The sequence below is a fragment of the Manihot esculenta genome, chromosome 8 (assembly GCF_001659605.2).
Source record: "Manihot esculenta cultivar AM560-2 chromosome 8, M.esculenta_v8, whole genome shotgun sequence".
In the NCBI taxonomy this organism is placed as follows: domain Eukaryota; kingdom Viridiplantae; phylum Streptophyta; class Magnoliopsida; order Malpighiales; family Euphorbiaceae; genus Manihot; species Manihot esculenta.
In genome coordinates this window covers 28388042-28403279 of record NC_035168.2, presented here as the reverse complement: position 1 = coordinate 28403279, position 15238 = coordinate 28388042, and the positions used below count along the sequence as shown (strand labels likewise).

Sequence of the window (15238 nt, the reverse complement as noted above, 5' to 3'; positions counted from 1 at the left end):
ACACCTACAATCCAGGTTGGAGGGACCACCCGAACTTCAGCTATGCTAGGGCTAACAACTACCAAAACTATCAAAGAAATCCAGCCCAAGTAGCACCTCCAAGCTCCAATATGTACCTTGAGGAGATGATGAAGACATTGGCAAATTCTGTGCAAAGCCTCCAACAGCAGATGGGTCAAATAGCCACCTCAGTGAGCAAGCTTGAATCTCAAGGTAAGTCACCTTCCCAAACCGAGGCTAATCCCAAGCAAAATGTAAGTGCTATCATGTTAAGAAGTGGGAAAGAGCTTCAAGATGTCAAGGCTGATGATAGAAGTTCACAAGTGCAAAGACAAGCTGCTGAAGGAAAACAGCCAGAAAACTGTTTGTCCAAACAGACTGGGCAAACATCACCAGTACACCAGCAGAATACAAATCAGAAAGTAAGTTTCAAGGTACCACCTCCCTTTCCAAAAAGTTTTGAAAAGTCACAAAAAGAAAATGAAGAAAAAGAGATCCTTGAAACCTTCAGGAAAGTGGAGATCAACATACCCTTGCTAGATGCTGTGAAACAAATTCCCAGGTACGCAAAATTCTTGAAAGAACTGTGCACTAACCGAAGAAAGCTTGCTGAGAAAGAAAAGGTAAGTGTGGGAGAAGTTGTGACAGTTGTCATAAAGAGAGAACTCCTAGCCAAGTGCAAAGATAGAGGGATGCTTGTTGTTTCTTGCAAAATTAGTAATGTGGGCATCAAAAAGGCCATGTGTGACTTAGGTGCATCAATTAATGTTATGCCTCTTTCTATTTATAATTGTTTGAATGCAGGTGCACTAAAAGACACTAGAGTGGTCATTCAATTGGCTGACAGATCTGTAGTATACCCAAAAGGAGTTATAGAAGATGTTCTAGTGCAAGTAGATCAACTTGTCTTTCCAACAGATTTCTATGTGATTGATATGAAGGAAGACAATAGCAACACTACTTCAGACATCCTACTTGGACGACCCTTCTTAAGCATAGCTAGAACTAAGGTAGATGTGCATGATGGCATATTGACCATGGAATTTGAAGGGGAAGTAATAAAATTTAATGTTTATGATGCTATGAAATATCCCCATGACATGTCCCCTATTTATGGTTTAGATATCATTGATTGTTTGAGCCAAGAAGTTTTTGATATGAATCAAAATGATATGCTAAACAATGACTTCTGCAAGGAGGCTAGCCAGAAAGATGAAGGAGGCCAAAAAGAGCCAAAACTAAAAGCAACAGTTTGCTGCATCCAGTAGATGAACTGTGACCAAATGCAGAAAGACAAAGGACGGCCCGCACCACTTCAGCAAGCAGAATCCAAATCGCCCAAACAAAAGGAGAAGTCAAAATCCAGTTCAGCCAAAAATCCAACACAGACAGACACTTGTCTGCCCAGACAGAAGTTCCCCATGCATCAACTTCTAGAATCTGAAGAAAATAAGAGCGGCTTCTATGAACATATTTTTCATGCCTCAACTGATGAACCATGGTATGCAGACAAAATAAAGAAGAGTGCAAAACACTATGTTTGGGATGAACCACACCTGAAACCATACTATGAAGGGTTCACAGTGCAAGTAGTGGAAGGAGTTCCACTGCATCATCCTCCTCAGCTTGCTTAGTGGATCGCACCATACAAACCACACCAGGGGAGTACTCAGTTTTCTTTGAACTTTAATATTTCCAATACATTGAGGACAATGTATGAACTAGGTGTGGGGATGCATATATCTCTGAATTTTTATTTTAAATCCATTTTAGCTTTAATTCTTTTTAGTTTACACACATTTTTCATTTTTGTTATTTTTGCCTTTATTGCACACACATGTAGCCACGGTTTTTTTTCTTTTTTCTGTTTTGGTATGATTTACTCAAACACATAGGCTATGTTGAATGAGCTTTCTTTCCATGACCCCATTGATGTGATGACTATTTAAACCTAAGTTGAATCAATTGCAGTGAGTTGTATTCGTTATTGGGAATTTCCTTTTGAATTGGATCTTTGAGCTTGTCATGGTGAAAAATATATGACATTACTCATTAGAGAGAATAATAAATTGGAAGATGTGTGAATAATGAAATATGACTTGTTTTAGCAATTAGTGTTGATTTGCCCAATTCATTGAGAAAGAAATTCAGCAAAGGCAGAGACTTCAAACGCACAAATTGAAAACTGTTCCAATGGTCAAAAGACTATGAACAAAGCTAGTAGCCACTTGGACAGGTGACCAACTGAGTAACTAGGGGTGGGTATCACAAATATGTACCTTCACGTCAAAAGGTTGGTGACTTTTTCAAGAAAGAATAAAGGTCAAAAAGCTGAATAAAGTGCTTCAAGTAAGGGCAAGTCACCCCGAGAGCTAGGAAAAGTCTAAACTGAACAAGAATATGTGCATGCTTAATCTCTCTCTTGAGAAAAATAAATACTAGCCATGGTAGGTAAGAGGAGACAAGGAAAGAAGGAGAGTAATCTTGGTGCATACACTCTTTACTACAATGCTTCAAAGTAGGGGTCTAGAGTAAGAGCTTAAGTGGAAATAAAGGATCAAGTAGCAAAGAGAGCTTGTTTGACTAAGTTTGTTTGCTTGAGGACAAGCAAAAGGCTAGGTGTGGGGGTATTTGATCAGATCAAATTTAGACCATTTTATTCTGTTGTTATTAATGTGAATTTACACTTTTTCTGCTTAATTCTGTGGTTTTGATCTTATTTTGTAGAAAATGGAGTAAAGAGGTAATTTGGTGAAAATGCTCTTAAAACTGCCTAAAATAGGATAAAGGAGAACAAGCATGCTTGCACAAGTCAAGTTGCAGCTAAAGAGGAGATAAATAAGGAAAGTACATTAAGCTTAGTAATTTGAAATTCAAATTTCAAATCTTCAAGAAGTCTCTCCCTTATTGAGAAAGTCAAATCTCAAGAAGATGCTCTTGCCTCCCAAGGATTCAAAATTTAAAATTCAAAATTCAAAATTCAGCATTCAAAATTCAAAATTCAAAATTTAAAAGAAGGCTCCACCTAATCAAGGAGATCTAGGGCAGCACATTCAGCCTATAAATACATCACATAAGGAGCCGCACGGACCCTTGGTTCCTATCTCCCACATTCGGCCGCACACTCCTTCTCCAAGGCTAAGCCGCCGGCCACTCTTCTCCTCTTCTTCTCTTTCTTTTATTTTGTGTTTTGTTTCAGCCATGAGTGGCTGAAACCTTTTTTCTAGTTGAAAATTAGGTGAAACTTTAGTTGTTTTATGGATTAGGAGATCTGAACATACATTGTTTATCTTTTGTTTTTCAATATTTATGCAATTTCATACTTAATTCCATTGTTGCTTTGTGGTTTAGATCAATAGGGCCAATTGATTCTTGATTGCAAGGTAATAATTTATTAGTTTGGATAGTTTTAAGTCCGTAATTGCTTGAATTATTCAAACACAAATAACTCTTGGTGTAAAAACTAAGAAAATTGCATGATTTAGCAATATCACCATGCGTTTAGGTAGCTAGAATTATGTCTCTCTATTTCTTAATGCAATTGACAGTTGTTAGATGCCAAAGGTCCAAGGACGTTCCTTGACAACTTGTTGATTAGTAATTAATTAGATGATGTTTCCTAATTGATTTATGCTTAAGGAGGGATATGGTGGTAAGAAGCGTCTTCCATCTCCATAACTAATTTATTGAATCAAACAAAGGAACCTAAGTATCAATGATCAATCCCAACAACTGAAGTGGACCCAATTCTTCAACTAGATCTTTTCTCATATTTGAATCTTCTTTACTTTATTATTTGCTTTACTTTATTGCTTTCAGTATTAATTTAATTCATCAATCTCAAAACCCCCCTTTTATTTTACTTTCAGTTTGTTTACTTGGTCTTGATAAGGAAAATAGGTAAGTATCAATTCTCTGTGGATTCGATCATTTTGCCACTATATGCAGTTGTAAAATTGTTGATAACCAAAAAGGTTATTTTTGACCGGTTTTGACAACCGCACAGTCAGCTAGCGATATCCACAATTGTATGGAATCGTCTTAAGTAATAAAGAGGGAGTAGAATAGCGTATCCATAGGGACTAAAAATTAAGTACCAAAATATTTGTAAATCTAACTATTATTTAGATTACCATTTGGGAAGGATGATTGTAAATTTAAAAAAAAAAAACAAGAAAATAAAACTAAACACTCAATAAGGCAGAATTTGTGAAACAATTAATATTAAGTACTATGGTACATTGATGTCACTTAAGCCTGATTTAATTGATTCATATGGTTAACAATTCAATTTTAATCACCAATTCTAGAGTAAATAACCCTAAGGTAATGGACCATCTCTCTCGAGTAAGACCAAATTAATTAACTAAAGATTATCCTTTATCTCTCAATAATATTATAATTCTCTAATTAATTTTGCAAACGAACAGGTCAAATCTTCATCCCCAATCCAATTAATATTCATGTGATATTTAATTTCCATTTAATTCTAAAGCGTCCCCTCCCAGTATTAATCTCAGGATAAAATCATTCAAGTATCTCGTAGGTACTCAAAAGCATTAATTTCAAGAATTGAATAGTAGATTGGTAAAGAAAATTAACTCAAATAAAATAAAGAGAATTAATAATTCAAGCTACATGAAGTCCCTAGTAAAAGCATTTAGTTGCTCATCTTCAAGAATTCAATAATAAACTCTATTGAGAAATTATTCAAAATATCTTAAAATAATTGTGAACAACAAATCAAAAGAATAAGAGAAGAAAAAAAAAATTCTAGATATGTGGATTCCTCCTCTAGATCTTCCAAATCTTCCTTCTTGAGTTCTTCGTGATTTCCGCGGTATATGTATTCAAAAGTGGGCAAAAAAAAGCCCTTTGAGTCTCTCAATTATGATATATTTATACTCTTTTGAAACTCTTAATTTGTGGCCCTGGTGAAAAACACAAAAAATTTGGACTTTTGACAAAAATATGGGGTGAAATGCATGGAAAAGAGCATTTTTTTGTCCAGAGAAAAACAACGGGCAAAGAGCAAAAATATAGGGCAGAGACAAAAAAAATGGGGCTGCCCAATGTTTTTGTCTATTTATTCAGAATCCCTCCAAATTGTTCCCTAGTTCTCTGTGTCTCCTTCATTTCTTTACTTGTTTTGAGTTGTATAAATACTATAAATGAAGTGAAAATATTAAATAATTGACTAAAACTAAAAATCTTAAAATTAAATATAAAAATTTAATAAAGTTAATAAAAATCAATCAAAATAGATAGATGTAATTCCAAAACTATATGAGTAAATGTGTAAAATTTCATCACATCAGTTAGCTTAGTTTTGAGATTCAATACAAAAAATGAAAGAGTAAGTAATTATTTATGGATTATATTGACAATGGTTTGTTGTAAATTTTATTACCATGTATAGTAATATTTAGTGTTTTTAATAAAATTATGTTAATAAATGGCTATGATAATATAAAAATATATCTATTTGTTTTCTTAAATATTAATGAATACTTATTGGATTCTAGATATAATTATTACTCCTAAATTATTGAATATATGAGTGAATTTAATTGGGAATGACAGTATTAAATAATGTCATAAGAATTAAATTATATTATATTATTATAAAACTTATGTTATTATCTATTGTTAAGAGTTATGTGGACTTATGCTCTACTGAAAGTTCATAGACAATCTGCGGATGCAGTTCGAAAATAAAAATTCTTATTTTTCTCTATTTTATTATTTATTTATTTATTTTTCTTATTAATTTCTCACATTATTACTCCCACAAAAGTTATCATTCCTTCTTATGACATAAGAATTATGAATATTGACAAAACATTTCTGGCTGCAAGCAGAAGAAAAGTTTTATCCTTCTAAGGCTTAAATTGATGAATGGTTTCTTAGACTTTGTTGGCTTTTTACATCATGATACAGGTCATGACTTGCAGACCACCATCAGAACTCTTCCCAAACCTCCCAGCTCTGCCCAAATTAGGTAACATGCTTCTTGTAAGATTCACTATAATTCCTTAGTTTGCAAAATGTGGCATCCATGAAAATTCTAGGAAGCAATGGCGCATAAATGTGATTGCATAAACCAAATGTTAAAAGCTATAAAAATCGTCTGAAGCAGGGTTTGGAGTTGAGAAGATGCTGAGAGATGATATCAATATTGACATAAAGCAACATACAACTAAAAGCCAAAAACATGAAGATTTTAAAGCGGAGTTGGCATTTTTTTATAAAACATCTCAGTTTTCTCTTTAGCTCAGTATCGTGTCCGGAGATGACAAAGTTGCAAAAAGATTTTGGGGCATTATGAGAATTGAAGGACCTCTCACACCCTAAGCAAGAATCATACCACTAGACCAAATGCCCTTTATGTCCAAAGTATTTCAAGATAAAACATATCACCTATTGATGAATGAAAGTATTAAAGGAGATAAAAGAAAGAATTATAGCAACTAAGTCGTTGTAGTATAGTGGTGAGTATTCCCGCCTGTCACGCGGGTGACCCGGGTTCGATCCCCGGCAACGGCGTTGTTTTTTTTTTTTTTTTTTTTCTGTTCTTTCTGATTATGAGGTTGGTGCGGTGGGTTTGTTAATGGCGAGAAATGTTACAGATGGTCTGTGGGAGTTGGCTCAAAATTGGCGGCGACACGTCTCCACACAAAATGGAAACTTTATTGGAAGAAGCCCTGTGTTTCTGTTTATGGCAACGAAGTTTCAGAAAATAACTCTGTTGGCTGCATATGTTGAGCTCTTTTAAACTATACGACCTCACTGAGATGATAACATCTGGATAAAAATTGGAAACGACGGGATGATATTTTAGTGGAGACACCAACCCTGATATGTCTTTTGTTTGTGCTACCTCCATTACAATTAGTGGGCAGAAGTTTCAAGCATTTTCAGCGATTTTCTTACAGTATAAAAGATGTCAATAGAGGGAAAGCTTTTGCATCCCAAATCATCAAAGAGGATTCTTCTACATAAATGTAGGCTTCACTGAAGTTATTCTGCCTTGTGGGGTTGAATTTACTTGTGAGCATTGCTGGTGGGGTTGATGGAGCAGGCGAATGTGGAAAATCTTCTCCTGACAATGAAGCACTTAAGCTAGCTCCTTGTGCAGAGGCAGCACAAAATGAGAATGCTGCTGTGTCGGATGGTTGCTGTCTTCAGGTGAAGAGAATTGGCCAGAACACAAGCTGTGTTTGTGCTGTTATGCTTTCAAACACTGCCAAAGGAATCTGGAATCAAGCCTGAAATCGCCATTACCATCCCCAAGCGATGCAACATTGCTAGCCGCCCTGTGGGCTACAAGTGTGGAGGTTAGCTCAAAATTGCCATTACCATATCTATTATTTATGGTTATCTATTTCTCTGCTACGCTAAAAAGTGCTGGTTTGCTTTGCAGCTTACATGCTTCCATGAACATGCAGTACTTGAAAGCTGGTAGCTACATGCAAGTAGAATCAGGATGTAATATTATTCTCTTTTCAATAAAAAGCTAGCAGCTTCAATTTGTCATTCCTGAATAAAATTTCAGAATCTTTATTTTCCCATATTTTTATTATTTCCTTCTCTTATAATATCTTCAAAAATCTTGTCTAGTTGATTAGTAACCCTAAAAACCACTTCAATAATTAGTTTTCTTTATAATCCACAATTGCTTTAGCATGCATGTGCTGGCAAAATTCAATTGGAAGAGTGTCGGAATCAATTCTGCTTTACAAAAAGTGTGGCTGCAGGATCTTTCTACTCTCCTTAGAAATCTTCTTTAACTGCCAACCTTTAACGAACTTTAGAAAGGCATCGTCCCACAGAACCATGGATAAGGACTGCATCAAATCTGTGGGTCACATGTCGGATAGGGAATATTAAGCTAGCAAGAGTTCTCATGTTCTGCTCAGGATAAGATATTGACAGGACAGCTTCAAGGAAATTCTAGCCTGATTCAAGATACCCAAAACACACATATATGATAGAATTCACACGTAAAATAAGCAATATATTTATATCTGAAGTCCATCATAGATCGAATGTAGCTAAAATTTTCCCCTATTTTAACACGTAACAGAGGGGACACTGTGCGAGATAATTGCGAAACTGGACCACAACCCACGAAGGATGCCTGCCAGTGCTAACCAGTTACCGGTGCGTGGGCCTAACATGAGGTTAGTGGACAGGGGAGGCTAGGAGCTTTCAAGGATATTCATCCTACTGACAACAATGTTTTGACCACTTGACACTGGTCTCTTCACAATAAAAACAAACCTCACAAGGCTTGCGTTAATACATTATCTGATCATCTTCGCTTTAACACTTAATAAAGATCACAGAAATCCAAGAAAATTTAAGCATTTGAATTTCCAACAAACCTTACAGTTAACTACAAAGGGGAAGTTTGGGGCCAGAAAGAACAAGACTATGAAATATTTCAAGTAGTTCATATTTACAGTTTTAAGATAGATTAAGGGTGAGAAGAAGGAGCATATATAAAATATCCGCCAGTTTAAGCTCCTAAACCAAACATTATGTTACAAGGAAAAAGAAAAACTGGAATGATAATTTTCATACTAGTATATCTTTAGCTAAAGGTAAACCACCCGTCTGCTATCGTCTGACTGCTCACGTCATCCATATAACAAAAGCTAAACTGAGGTGCTGCCTTGTTTTGTCCCTTTACCTGCAAATCATAGGTGAAAAGATTTATCAAACACAAAAGCAACAAGTTCTTATGAGAAGGCATAGGAAGAAAGTAGTAGATGGTAGCAACTGAAAAGGTAAGAGATTGTTATAAAGATATCATCAATAATTTAAAGAAAAAAAATATATACAAAGTATATGGTAGTTGTAACAATGGTATCAATTCAATAAAATATATTTTAAAATATAAGGTCTCTATAACTAATATAAAGTCGACCAAAGAGGTATCATCATCATCATCATATATGATGCTCGAGCAAGTTTATAAAATAGGGTATGCACAAAAAGAAAAGGAAATGACAAACCGTTTTGAAAAATAACTATTCCGACAAGGTTTCTTTAAGAAATAAATACCTAGGAAGTAAATATGACGGCAGGTGAGATCTTAGTAATAGAGAGACCCTGCAGGGTAAGAAAAAGAAGAAGAAAAAGAAAAATAAAGAGAAACAAATATGTCAGTAGAGTACGTGAAATTTCCCTGAAGTCCTACCCGTGGAGTTACATTATAATCACACTCATACCCTTCCACCAATTTCCTCGTGAAGCACTCCCAGAGTCATCTTCAGTCCCATCTTTCTTGAACTGAGGATAGGATAGAATAGAAATTTGTCAAGGGACCTATCAGTTAATTATTGCTATGATGCCTAGCAGTCCAATATTGATAATGCATCCAATATTCTCTCTTGTCTAGGAGGACAAAACAGGCTTTGTGCTGAGATGCAAGGAGCAGTCCACATAGTTCATTCAATTAAAACTTTCCTCATCCATATCTAACCACACACTTAGTATATGCAACATTATTGATGAAATCTCTGCTAGATGAGAAAAATGCTTCTTTCAAAATCATTTATTTGAAAAGAACCCCCAAAAAATGTCAATCTATATTTTCATTTTATAGTTTCGTAAGAAGAAAAAACCACAGAGGATTTTGAGTTTGGCATTTAAATTAGATGACTTGTGCAGTGCACATGGGGAGCTTCCAGAAAAGGCAATATATGTATATTAGTTGGCTTTAACTAATTTAAACTAACCGTTGAGGTCATGCTAGAGCTCTGGGTATGATATATGTCTTGACCACCGTAGTAGATTGATGAACTGAGATGGCATGGTTGTACTCTTTGTTCCTGATAGATGGAACTTGTATCTCTATTTGGCATGTTCTGTCCTTCACCCTGATTGCTTTTAGAAGTGGCATCTGAAAATACAGCAGGATGAATCAGATGAATCAAGCTGTTAATGGAGATGAAAATTGGATAAAGATCATAAGTTTAAGCTGAAGTATTATTCCCTTTATCAAAGTAAATTAATCAATCAACTGACTAAAACAGAGCATAAATATAATCCCATAATTATTAAAGTACATCTCAATCCACAGACTTAAACAACTAAAAACAGAACTATAGCAATTGTGATATAACATGCGTGCATTCAATCAAAGACTCTTTAGGCTTGAATAAGGGGATAAGCACTACGTTATTTCTAAAATTTTATTAGACAAATGAAGGTGGCATACAATAATAGTAAACTTAAGATCTGTTGCATTTCTGTTACAATAGGTACTGATAGAACACTTCCTTAAAATATTATTTACAAATTACTAAAAATTAGTAAAAAATAATTATGAAATATTTTAGATATAAGAACATTAAAAGAAGAAAACAACCCTTTCTAAACTTCTTATTTCAACATCTAAAAATATTGCTTTTATGAAAAGCCTTTTTTATCTTTTCACCCTGAAACTCATTGCAATATGGAGCCTTAATAATTGCAGATTCTCACACAAGAATAAGCTCCCCTGAAAAATACTTTCAAAAAAATTATGTTGTAAATGTCAAAAGAGCTATAAAGAAACAGAACAAAAGTAAATATGTAATCAAGATCTATTATTCAAACCTGGAGCTCCAGGTTTGGTATTCCAAGCTTCATTTGCAGAATCCTGCTTCTTTCCCATGACTTCATATCGCAGTAACCCTCTCCCCAATACCTGAACCAACATCAAAATCAGAAATTTCAAACCTTGGCACTACAGATAAAGTCAAGTAAAATCTCTCTCTCATGTTCCAAGAACAAGTGGCCTAAAGGTAAATAACAGAGCATGGCTGAAGAGAATTAAAAACATGGGGGTTTATCCAGTACTCTAATAACTTATTAAGACCATGTCACGTCTCATTGTAAGACTTATCTTCAAATCTTCAACTGCTCTTATCAGTATTTAACAAACTATCAGATAAACCTCAGGGGTCCATCACAATCAAAACAACAAGCAAACCAGAAATAGAATAATAATTGCCTAAAACCCCTAAACAGGACCAGTGATTCATAGAAACCATGAACAAAGAATTTCCCTCCACTAAAATTGAAAGTCAAGGAATGCAGAATATCTCAGCAACATCAAATGAGTGCCATAAATTTCTTTTCTTTAAACAAAAAAAATTTCAAGTAGTAAAGAATCAACTAAAAAAAGTAAGGACCTGATAATTAAACAAGTGAAGTACTACCTTAGAAGGAGGCGCAAATATAGAGCTAAAAATCCCAGCAGAAGACGTAGAATCCTTGAAGCCAAAAAGTTCAGAAGTGAAGGAAGAAGATGAAGCCACCCGCTTCTTTCCCTCCATTTCTCACCCTTCCTTAAACCTCTCTATTTCTCTTAATAAACAGAAAATTGTATGTGTGTTCAAATACCAACACCAACCCGTTAAAGAGATTTTTTTTTATAGAAAGCGATAACTGATAAGTTCTGGCCAAGAAACAAACAGAGCTCAATAATGAAATAAATTGAAGGAGGAGGAGGAGGAGGAGGAGGAGGGAAAAGGAAACAGAAAGAGAGAGAAAGAAAAAGAGAAAGAGACACGTTAATACGGGACTGTTTGTTGTTTGTGTAGAGAGAAACGAAACCGCTGCACGCCATTTTATAAACGAGGCAAAAGGAAGAAAGAAAAATAAAATTTATTTTTACTTGTTTTCTGTTTGTCGCCCAAGAAGATCCCCTCTCGCTATCCTTTTTGGGAAATCTTTTTAATGAGGTAATTTTATTTTATAGATAATTTTTCATTTTTATAAAAATAAAATTTTGTTTTATTAATAATAATTTATTACTATATAAATTTATGTATAAATAAACTAATAAACTACATTATCTACTTCAAATTTTATGTATTTTATTTCATAAATTTAATAAAATGTTTTTATAAGCAATTATTTGTAAAAATTAAATTAGTATAAAATATTAATACATAAATTCATGCTTAAAATACTCGCTATAATATGATTAAAATTTAATTTTAATCTAATAAATTGATAATACTTGTGTTTTAAAATTAATAAAATAAACATTATTATATTTGTTGATCATCAAATATGAAAAATTTTACTAATGATATTAGTTTAATATGATAATTTATTGCATTATCTTACAAAATATTATTTTTATTATTTTGAAATTTCATTTTTCAATAGAAAAATTTTTATATTAATGCCATATATACTTTAGACACAAATTATATTATAAAATTAAATATTAAATAAATGTAAAGGTGAAATATAAAAATTTTATATTGCTTTTATGAATGTATTTACTTTAAATGGAAAAGATTGTATGTTTCACCATAAAGTGTGAAAAGTCGTTCTTTTTTTCGTATGGTCTTTAGATATGTGCCAAGTGTAAGAAATAACCGTCCTTAAGTGGGGCCCACAAGTGACTCCCCAAACTTTACTGCCACGAGTACCCCTAGTGGATTGTAACAACCCGAATCTAATATATATACATTTTTTTTAAATTATACATATACATACATCTTACCTCTACCCATAAAAAAAATAAGCATATTTTATTTTTGGCATATTAGAAAAAAAAAAATGTCCTTTACGCTTTTCATGACTATATTCGGACTTTCCGATTTTGAAAAACAAAACTCGTTCAATCAATTTTTTAGTGGTTATATTTTAATGTTTAAAATTAATTTTTACCATAGTCATCTACAAAAACTTTTAATTTCTTTAATACATTTTTAAATACACATCATCATTCAACTGCATTATAATTTTCAATTAATAAAAAAGTCAAATTAATTCATGAATTGTGAGTCGTGTACCATCTAGTAGCTAATTGTTGCTCAACATAGCTAGTTTACAGCTATCGTGTTTAGTAAGGTTTTGTGGAGTTTATAGCATTATATTTATAGGGAAAAATCTTATTTTTGAGTGATTGATATGTGATGATCTGAGATTCAGAAAATTAGATTTTTGCAAGAATTCTGTAATAATGGAAAAGTTTGGGCTTAGAAGAGAATATTTCTCCTTTTATATGTTTCCTTTTGTCCGCTAGTGACGTGTAATAGAGTGTGTGTCATTGGGCCACCTGTCCTTGATACGTTGATACGGACGTACGAGGGAATCAGATCTCTGCCCCATGCGTAACGGCCCCTGATTCTCCCCGAGTATGCATGCGGATGGTACCACAAGGCGAATGGGCTGAATTCCTTTCTGGTTCCGAGCTGGGCCGGAAGATAAGATTAAGACTAGGCCCAGAGGGAATCTGTTTATTGAGCCGGAAGAGCTAGGCCGACCTGTTTGAAGAAATTGACTGGAACCCAATCTTTGAGCTGAGTGGGCTGGGCCTGGTTCTTGGAGGGGGCTTAGAAGCCTTCAGACTATGAGCTGTCCTAATGGGCCCGGCCTTAGATTAGGGCGAAGGAACCCAGCGGTTATCAATTGCCCCTTTACCTTCTAGTCAGTTATTGCCTCGACTGACGAGGGGGTAAATCCCAAGAATCATTATGACCGCGCCTGTTTATGTACTGCTTCCCTCATAACGCTCTTTCATCTTTTTGTTATTTTGACTTTCGAATCCCCTCTGTACTTTTCCATTTCTGGCTTTCCTCTGTTCTTCGTGCACACTGCCATCTCTACTTCCCCACTTTTATTTTCAAGGTATGCTTTCCTTCCTTTCCCATGAATATCTTTTAAGGATCCTGGCACCGCTGGCCCAGAGTCTAGCATCATCCCGTCCAGCATAAAAACCTCATTCTTGGGGTATATTTTGATATTATCCCTATTGCCACCTTTAGGACCCTCACCGGAATGAAGAATCTTTCTTTCCGATCCACATACTTCTGGTATAATCTGTCTTCAAAAAGGTGTGAGCTTAGTCTTCTCTGTTAAACAGAAAGAGTATGGTTTATCTTTTCCCTTAACTTCTTTCTTCCACGGGGTTTTCTAGTATTTCGAGATTGCTTCTCAAATGCTGACCCCTAATTTCATTCTTTTTATGTCTTCTTTTGAATCTGTCTGTCTGGGCGTAGGTTTGACATCCACTGGGTGTCTGTTCGACATCCTCTCTTTGCTGGTCAAGGCGAGCCAAAACTTTTATTACTCTGTCTCTCATGGAGGTCTGTTTTAATCTTGCTTTTGTGATTTTTTGCAGCTTCTAAGATGAAGATGGATCATATTAGGCCCCCTAAAATTCTTACGCAGCCTAGGGGGAGCTTGAGCGTTGTCTCAGATGCCCTCCTAGTAGGACGATCGGCGGAGGGGTATACCCAACAAGTGGCCGAAGTCATATTGTTCAGGTTGTCTAGCTGGCCTCCTCCCCCTGCTCCTGCCCGAGCTCCGGAACTGAGCTTTCGAGGTGCCGAATCTTCAAGGCTGCCAAGTATCGACAGGTCGGTCTCAGCCGCTCTAGCTGTTCAAGCTCTCAGGTCCCCTCGGACTTCAAGGCCGAGCGAGGACTCCGGGTTGACGGGAGCGAAGCCTGCCCCGCCTTTTGGCGATGCTTCTGGAGAGAGGCTTGAGGCCTCCATAGCTGAGATGGGGACCCTTGCAAGCAGGGCTGAGGTCGCCTTTGTGAGGGATGCCCATGGGGTCCTTTTCGAGGTCGGCCCAACTGCCGAGGATAGGGAACTCAGCTTTGTAAATGAAGGGGGTGTAGCGGAGAAGGTCGGGGGCAAGCGTCCCCTCCCCACTGAAGTGCTTATTCTGGTTCGCGCTCCAAAGAAGTCTTGGGTTCCTCGAAGACCGGCTCTTGCCTTCCTTCCTCTCAGGAAGAAGGAGAAGGTTCCCGTGGTATCCCTGACGTCTGTTCCTGACTCAAACTCATGGAATAACATGGTTTCTGAGATTTATTGTGGAATACAAGATGCAGTTCACACATGTAACATGAAGCGGCTCATGGCGAGCTCGTGTCAGGATTTTAATGTAGGGTGCCTGTGGTATGAGGAACAGAGATTTGCTGTACTCAATCGAGCTTCTGTTGATGCTTTCAAACATGTGTTTCGTGATATTCAAAGTTTAGCTCACAAGTATGCGAGTGAGGGCAATGCATCAATGACTATGTTTAAATCAGGAAGCAAGGGTAATCTGCTAAAATTAGTCCAACATAGTATGTGTGTAGGTTTGCAACATTCACTTGTTCCCTTGCTCTTTAGAATGCCTCGTCAATTTTCCCATGGAATGTTTTGTTCATTCAGTAACCAGTCGGCAAGGCTGATCTTCCTGGGACTTTAACTTGAAGACTTATGTTTTTCAT

The 15238-nt window shown here is 35.7% G+C and overlaps 2 protein-coding genes and 1 non-coding gene across 5 annotated transcripts; 2 read left to right on the top strand and 1 right to left on the bottom strand.

Moving 5' to 3' along the window:
- Positions 1 to 6474: 6474 nt before the first annotated feature.
- TRNAD-GUC lies at positions 6475 to 6546 on the top strand. The gene has a single exon. It is a non-coding gene; the product is annotated as a tRNA-Asp (tRNA).
- A 456-nt stretch (positions 6547 to 7002) lies between these two features.
- On the top strand, positions 7003 to 7440 carry LOC110620235. The gene is given in 3 exon segments (XM_043959398.1): positions 7003 to 7254; positions 7256 to 7337; positions 7424 to 7440. Coding segments are annotated over 3 exon segments (351 nt in total).
- A 911-nt stretch (positions 7441 to 8351) lies between these two features.
- LOC110620234 lies at positions 8352 to 11607 on the bottom strand. Of its 3 annotated transcripts, XM_021763881.2 has the most exons (6): positions 11214 to 11606; positions 10609 to 10699; positions 9747 to 9910; positions 9237 to 9297; positions 9070 to 9117; positions 8352 to 8695 (listed from the first exon to the last, which is right to left on the bottom strand). In XM_021763881.2, the coding sequence occupies exons 1-5, from the start codon at positions 11328 to 11330 to the stop codon at positions 9101 to 9103; spliced, it is 450 nt and encodes a 149-aa protein (XP_021619573.1). In that variant the 5' UTR covers positions 11331 to 11606; the 3' UTR covers positions 8352 to 8695; positions 9070 to 9100. The 3 variants fall into 3 exon arrangements, 2 of the variants coding, with proteins under 2 accessions (XP_021619573.1, XP_021619572.1); XR_006351602.1 differs by having other exon boundaries at positions 8593 to 8695; positions 9070 to 9297; XM_021763880.2 differs by lacking the exons at positions 9070 to 9117; positions 9237 to 9297 and having other exon boundaries at positions 11214 to 11607.
- Between the last annotated feature and the right edge of the window lie 3631 nt (positions 11608 to 15238).